At 42.4% G+C, this 7,921-nt stretch overlaps 1 protein-coding gene across 1 annotated transcript; it reads right to left on the minus strand.

Annotated features, from left to right (window-relative positions):
- Window positions 1–6,362: 6,362 nt before the first annotated feature.
- Window positions 6,363–7,338, minus strand: LOC120701418 (receptor kinase-like protein Xa21). The gene is made up of 2 exons (XM_039985471.1): window positions 6,908–7,338; window positions 6,363–6,811 (listed from the first exon to the last, which is right to left on the minus strand). The coding sequence occupies exons 1-2, from the start codon at window positions 7,134–7,136 to the stop codon at window positions 6,624–6,626; spliced, it is 417 nt and encodes a 138-aa protein (XP_039841405.1). The 5' UTR covers window positions 7,137–7,338; the 3' UTR covers window positions 6,363–6,623.
- Between the last annotated feature and the right edge of the window lie 583 nt (window positions 7,339–7,921).

Below are 7,921 nucleotides of genomic sequence, written 5' to 3' on the forward strand. Positions count from 1 at the left end.
TCAATCAATTTTTTTTATATTTTGTATTGTTGAAGGTATATTTTGTATTGTTGAAGGTAATGACCTGTTAAAAATCTGGTCAACGATGGAATTATTTTAAGGTATCTACGATAAACATAAGCACTTCTCCAATTGGGCACCTCCAAACCTATTCATATTCTTAAAGTTGAAAGACTTGTTACGGACTCTGTTATGGTTGATATGTGTGCACACTCAATATTTGGTGGAGTCTGCACTTCAATTACTGTTTCTTATAAGGCCGAAGATGCTAACATGGTTAGAAATGTAAACCTAACACTTGCCTCCTTTAGGAATTGAACAAAGTAAATTCTGCGAACATTTCAATGGCCGCCAACCTCTGCCTCATCCTCTCGTGACGGTGGGGCTCGCGGTATGGGACGCTTCATTTGACCTCCACCCAGCACTCTTATTATGGGGACCCATCGCGGCCGTCGGTTAGTTGCGGCGACCCTGCCACGGCAGATGGCCGCCGACCTCCATCTTCTGGTGCAACGCGAGCAGTGAGACTGCAGGGAGCAGCTCGAGAGACGGCCGGTGGCTGCCCACGGTGCTCACCGTCCATTAATTATCGGACAGTTTTCATACCACCATGACGTGGCCCGATGGATGGAGCGAGTTTGGCTAAGTTTCATTGTTGTTCTTTGTTATATTTTTTTTCTAGAATACGCAAAAGATTTGCGCATCTTTGTAATACATTTGCGCTTATAATTTCATTGTTGTTCTTTGTTATCCTGCCATGACAGAATACATGGCACAAAAAGAGAGCTGATGATATAGTTATTCTTATTTCACCTTCATGATTCTTCATTGGATGCCGCTCTCCTTGATGACAAACACTCATGGATGATGGATCTGCACTTTGCGAGGGTGGCGACAGTGGGGGTGGAACCGTCAAAGCTGAGGAAAACAACGACATCATATATACAATCTTATGCATGCAAATCTCTTCGTTACTTACCTACAATAACTACTTAACAAAGTAGATAATAGGTCTAGAAAATTCATTTCAAAAAAAATCAACAGTATTCGTACTTACTTCCGTAGTTCCGTATTTGCTTCCAACTAGCACCGCTTGCCAACGAGGACCTCGCACCCGCCTTCATCCTTGCCACGCTCTCGCTTCCATGCATCATATGAGCGGCGCTCGCATTCGCGCTCGCCGGGCGTCGTCCTGGGGCGAAGCTACTCCCTAAGTAGTGGGTGCCAATGCACCAAAAAAAAACACTTATTACAATCAAATTTCCACCACTCACACACACACACTCTAAATTGGTATCTATGCATCCCTTAAAGCAACCTAGTGCTAATGGTGCACCCCCCTCATATTTGCTAGCTTTGCCTTTGTAGTTGCAGTGCTCTGGTGAGGAAGAAGCTAGAAGCGATCGATCGACCAGATGGCTCTTGTGTCCGTCGGTTCGATATGGATGACACATCAGTAGCCAGCCGCCACTCGCCAGAGCGTTGCTGCATCCTGAGCGTCTCTTGCCTCCGTCTCCTCCAATCATGGATGAGGAGCCTGACCTTCACGATGGTTGAGGAGGAAGGACCACCCAAACAGACTTGCAATACTAATCACTTGAGCAAGGCTGTATCTTTTTACATTTGAGCAAGGCAATATCTTTTGGCCTTCCAAAATCTGAGTAAAAAGAGAAAATCCTACTGGGAATGAAATCTGAGCAAAAAGAAAATCCTGTTGGACATGAAATCTGGGCCCGTGGACGGATTTAGTTGGGTTGGGCTTAAGTAATCCATCAATTTAATGTGTTGAGCCGATCTCAAGCTGGCAACAGTTTCTGGCCCAACGGAATGCTTTCCAAATCATCCCATAGGATTCCGCAGGCTTCGCTGGGTGGGCCAAAATTGAGCCAGACCTGGAACTGCGTCTTTTTTATTTTTATATTTTTCAAAAAAAAATTTACAAAAATATATTTTTGATTTCAGATTTTAGAATTCTATACCCCTACCGCCCGGCAGGGGAGCGGCAGAGACCTATATGTAAATAAATATATTTTTTTTTGCGCAGAGGTCCTTGGCGGGAGCCTGCCGCCCCACCACTTGGCGGCAGAGGGCCTGCCGCCCGGCAGGGGGGCGGCAGGCTCCCGCCCCAAATATAAAACTCCGTCCCTTCCCTCGCGCCCTCATTTTCTGCCCACGAGATCCAGAGAGAGGAGAGGGAGAGAGAAGGGGTGAGGGAGGTAATTCCACCGACGAAACCCTGCCAGATTTTGGATCCGAACCTCAGGTAACCAATATTTCTCAACTTTGTCATTCCAAATTTTTTGTATATTTAATTTTATGATTAGTATTTTTTATTATTGTAAGCACTTAGGGTTCGGATTAGTGGTTATAATTGAAGCCATAGCATATTTCTAGATATTAGATTAATTAAAATGAAGTCTTTGGATGGCCAGATATGTTGAGCAAAGTGGCGTTTCAAGTTTATTACGGTGACTTCTATAGAATTACTCATGATTCCTATGGAGTAAATCTATCAGCATTGGAAAGAAGACAGTGCAGTCTAGATAAACCCCTAGAAAGGAGTTTTGAGTCCATACGGAAATGTATTCACAGGATGTTCAATGTGAATCCAAAGACCCATTTGCTTACAGTTCATACCTTGACTTCCTGGGAAACTAATGGGGATTTCTAGGACTTGACGCATATAAGTAGTACGAAAGAATGGCAACATTACATGCACGCAGCTCTTGAAAGTGGGTGGCCTCTCGCAATGGTAATTCAGATTCACCAGAAGACCAGTGATTTAGGTGAAGGGTCAACACACACAACATCTGACTGCAATGAAGAGATGGAAGAAGATAAAGAAGAAGAGAACATGCAAGCTCCAGAACCAGAACCAAAACCACAAGGTTTGGCAGATGAAGGCGAGCAGATACCTGGAATTGTGGAGGAAATGGAGAAAGAAGACCAGGATGCGCTAATAATGGAGCAATGTGGGGACTCATCGGACGTTGAGGACGATGAACGCTTCCCAGTGCTAGGTGAATGGCGTGAAGAGGATTTTGGGAATCCAGTGGTACAAGATATTAAGAGTTCGGAGTTTGAATACAGAGTGAATGAGGTTGTACAAGGGGCAAAGTATCGTACCATTGAGGATGCGAAGGATGCTGTGAAGCTCTGGGCTATATCTCTGAGGAAGGAATTCAGAGTACTGAAGTCTAGCAGCAAAGGATACGAGGTGAGGTGTGCAGATAGAGACTGTACATGGCGAGTGCATGCATACAAGGGAAAGTTCAAGACACACTGGGAATGTTCAATTGTTACACCACATACTTGTAGATTGACAGGTGTTGTGGGACATCATCGTAATATCACATCAACTTTCGTGGCTAAGAAGATGTATAGGGTGATTCTTGACAAAATGGATTACGAGCCTACATTAATAATTAGGGACATTGAACAGAATTTTCAGTATATGATCAGCTATGCAAAGGCTTGGCGGGCTAATCAAAAAGTATTTGAGATGAGGTTTGGCACTTATGAAGCATCATATGACAACCTACCTCGTATGCTTAAAGCAATTGTGCACAGAAATCCTGGAAATGCTTTTGATACATACAGTGTACCGAGCTTGTCAGGGGGGCCAAGCATTCTGCTACGAGCTTTCTTCTGCATTGGAGCATGTGTGAGGACATTCATTTACTGCCTTCCTGTTCTGTGTATTGACGGCACTTTCCTGACAGGGAAATATAAGGGAACAATATTGACGGCAATCGGAATTGATTGCAACAAGCAGATAGTTCTCATCGCCTTTGCCTTTGTTGAGAATGAGAATACAGAAACCTGGTACTGGTTTCTTGAACGTCTGAAGAATCACGTTGTTGTTGGAAGGCCTAATGTTTGTCTTATCAGTGATAGACATGCAAGTCTCCTTGCAGCTATAAGACAGCTACAAGAAGGTAGTCCATTTTCACCTCCTATATGGCCAGATGTTGTCAGTAGGTGGTGTGTGAGACATATGACTGCTAATTTTTATGAGTGGTTCAAGAACAAGGATCTGATGAATTTGTTCAAGCGATTGTGCACTCAGAATCAGCAGAGGAAGTTCGATGCTTTGTGGGGTATAATTGATGATATGAGCACCAAATTACTTAAGAGTCAGGCCTCATCATCCAGCAGGAGACGTTCTACAGATTCATTAGTTGGACATGCTAAGCCATTTTCACAGTGGATTGATGGTGCGCCTAAAGAGAAGTGGTCACTTCTGTATGACACAGATGGGAGACGTTATGGGATCGAGACGACCAACCATGCTGAATGTTACAATATGGTAATGCGTCGTGTTCGTGGATTTCCTCTTGTTGGCATTATTGAGTTCATCATATATGGATGTATAAGGTATTTTAGGGAGCAATACGCATCAGCCGCTTCCTTACTTAATGATCCAGGAGTGCATTTTTGCAGAAGGGTCAATGAGTACATGGAGAAAAAAATTGAAAAGGCTCGATTTCACTCGGACATATCGATGGGCACAAAGGAGCAAAGATTTGAGGTATCATGCAGGGACATGACCGGACAGGGTGTCCGCAGACAAAGGGTAATTCAAGAAGTCTTGATAACCATTAACGGGAGGGTGTTCTGTCTATGTCAGAAGCCAAAGGTGCATCACTTACCATGTTCCCATGTCATCGCGGCTTGTTCTGTATCTGGGTTAGATGCTGCGTCATATGTTTCTCAATATTTCATAAAAGAAGCCGCAGCACAGACTTGGTGTCATGAGATATACGGCATCGGTATTCTAGGCCCATTCACTCAAAAAAATCCCCATCCAATGCTCATCCCTGATGCAGCTACGAAGCGGGGCATAGGCCGACGGCAGACACGTCGTATTCGGAACGGAATGGACAAGTCCGAGGCTGGAAAGAAGAAAAAACGTTGCAACTTGTGTAGAGCGGACGGTCACACTTACATGAAGTGCCCACAACTTTCAGTACTCACTGCTGCTGCCGAGGCTGGACCTTTCGGGAATCCGACGGATGGATCGGCTCCACCTACAAGAATTCGCCGCATCTAGTTGTGCACGTAACAGCTTGCAATGTATTTGTGTGTACGAAACTAAGTGTATTATGTATATACTATGTCTAGATATCTTGTATAATTAGTTGGCAGTGCGTATTTGTCTCGAATTTGGTTGTAACGAATGAAACCTTCAATGTAATATGTTATGTGGTATTTTGTTTAACGTTCTATTTATATTTCGTTCATTGTATCTTATGTGGTATTGTATCATAAATATAATCATTGCAATAAAACATAGCAAATATATAAGTATTGCAATTAAAGGTACATGCGTCCCGTCATAATTTATATCATAATATAAGGGAAGGGGCGGGGTTTTATATTTGGGGTGAGAGCCTGCCGCCCCCCTGCCGCCAAGTGGTGGGGCGGCAGGGGGCCTGGCAGCAGGCACCCGTCAAGGATCTCTGCGCAAAAAAAAATATTTTAATTTATATATAGGGGGGCAGTAGGGGTATAGAACTGTAAAATCTAAAACCAAAATATATTTCTGTAAATTTTTTTTTGAAAAATATAAAAATAAAAAAGACGCCCTGGAACTGGCTGGGTGTTTGGGCTGGGTTGTCTGGGCTCAGGTTGATGTATGGTCATGGCAACAACGGAATGGGTCATTTTTGCTAGAGTCCATGGTCACAAAAAGGAAACATATACTGAACAAGAAAAAACATGGTGGCATAGTAAATGGATACTGATTTTGTGGGTTCTTGATTCAAAGCACTAGCAGCGACAAAAAAAAGGCTCTTTTAGTTTCCTCTTATAATTTTGTTATACTTACCGACTCTGTGAAATCCTGATGTCTATCTGATTCTAATGTCATGTATGAATTAATAAAGTGATTGTAGATTTTTTTTTCCTTTTGTGTAAGCACACACTTGCTGCGTTCTTTGCTACCGGGAGCCTGTTGCTGCTCAAGTAGCACAATTTGTGAAACATAATACAGATTTTTTAAGAACACCTGAACAAGAAAAACTTAACACATGACATGTGAAAAAAATATTCTACAAGTTATTCATGCATATTTCAGAACATAAATTACTAAGTTGGTTCTTCAGTGTTTTTCAATTTTGTTATACTTACTGACTTTATAAATGCCATGCATGAATTAATGAAGTGATTCAAGTGTCATGTATGAAGTAATAAAGTGATTGTTGATTCTTTTCTTAGGTGCAAGCACACACTTGCTGCGATCTTTGTTTTCATCAATATACTGTTGACAGTTATACGAAGAGAACTATTGTAAGCCTGTTTCTGCTCAAGTAGCACAATTTATGAAGCATAACACATATTTTTAAGAACGCCTGAACAAGAAAAACATCACACATGACACGTGAAATAAAACATTCTGCAAGTTATTGATTTTAGAACATAAATTACTGAGAGCCGGTTCTTAAGTTTCCTCTAAGATATGCATCCCTGATCCTGTGCAGCTTGGCAGCCACCTCCTGCATGCTGATGCGCTCGTTGGGTGACGTCTTGGTGCAGCAGAGCCCAATGCTCAGCACTGACTGAAGAGTTTGTGCCCCACTGTCCCTGATGGTCATTGTAATGTCCTCTCTGTGCTCTAGCTCCTAAATCAGTTGTGGGTCAATAATCTGGAACACATTATCGGGGATGTTGATCTCTGTTAACTTTGCAATGGTCATCCCATCCTTGAACATGTCATCTGCCGGGCTCCTTCGGATGAATATCTTAAGGAGAACAACTCCGAAGCTATATACATCCGCCGCAGTGGAAACCTGACCACCCACAACATATTCTATACATTGCATGTAGCGAAGTTAATTTAGTTATAGTAAACATAAAATTTGTAGTATTTAGTTTGAAAACACAAAGTGAACAGTAGGGACAGTACCTGGAGCAATGTATCCAATGGTTCCCTTGATTGTGAGTGAAGAAGTGGAAGTTGAGTCAACAAGAGATGGTGGTGTTGTATCAAATTTGAACCTTGCTAGCCCAAAGTCTCCAACATGTGCTACCATATCACCATCTAGAAGAACGTTGCTAGGTTTCAGATCACAATGTACAATGGTTCCTTGGTGGTGATGGTGTAGATACGCCAAAGCTTCTGATACATCCACCATGATGCTTAACCTTTGAACTAGTGGAATAAAATATGAAGAACCTTCGCTGTCTAGAGTAGTAGGCTATGCAGATCTCCTTGTGGCATGAACTCATACACTAAGGCTTTGAAATCATTTCCATTAGGATCAATGCTTGAGCATGCAGTTAAGATATGAACTAGATTGCGATGCCGCACATTTCTCAAAGCATTACATTCTGCGATGAAACTTTGTTGTGCTCCTCTAAAAACTTTGATAGCCACCAGTTTTCCATCAGGAAACAATTGTGCTCGATAAACAGAGCCATATCTTCCCTGGACAATTAGATTGGAGGTTGCAAAGCCCTCTGTTGCTCTGGCAAGGTCACTATGAGAAATTTTGGGGAACTCTCTCCCAAAAGAGGGTAAAGAAATATCCTTTGCTTTCTGTTTTCGCCTCCGGAATGACAAAACAGAAATGATCACCACAAGTAACAACACTATGACTAATGGGATGACTACTTTCAGTAAAATTGATAGCTTGTGCTTAGATGAATCCAAACTCATGATAGGACATGCAATAGCTTGTGCTTAGATGAATCCAAACTCATGATAGGACATGCAAGCAGGTGCAACTCCAACGGCCCGCCACAAAGCCCCTTATTGCCATCAATCAGCGTTGATGTTGCATTCTTGAATATCCCTTCTATTGGGACCTCACCTTTAAGATTGTTGAATGACAAATCAAGTTGCTCGAGAGCTTGTAGGTTTCCAAGTGATGGAGGTATTGACCCACTTAAGTTGTTAAGAGACAAGTTGAGCATTTTT

Source organism: Panicum virgatum, chromosome 1K, assembly GCF_016808335.1.
Source record: "Panicum virgatum strain AP13 chromosome 1K, P.virgatum_v5, whole genome shotgun sequence".
In the NCBI taxonomy this organism is placed as follows: Eukaryota; Viridiplantae; Streptophyta; class Magnoliopsida; order Poales; family Poaceae; genus Panicum; species Panicum virgatum.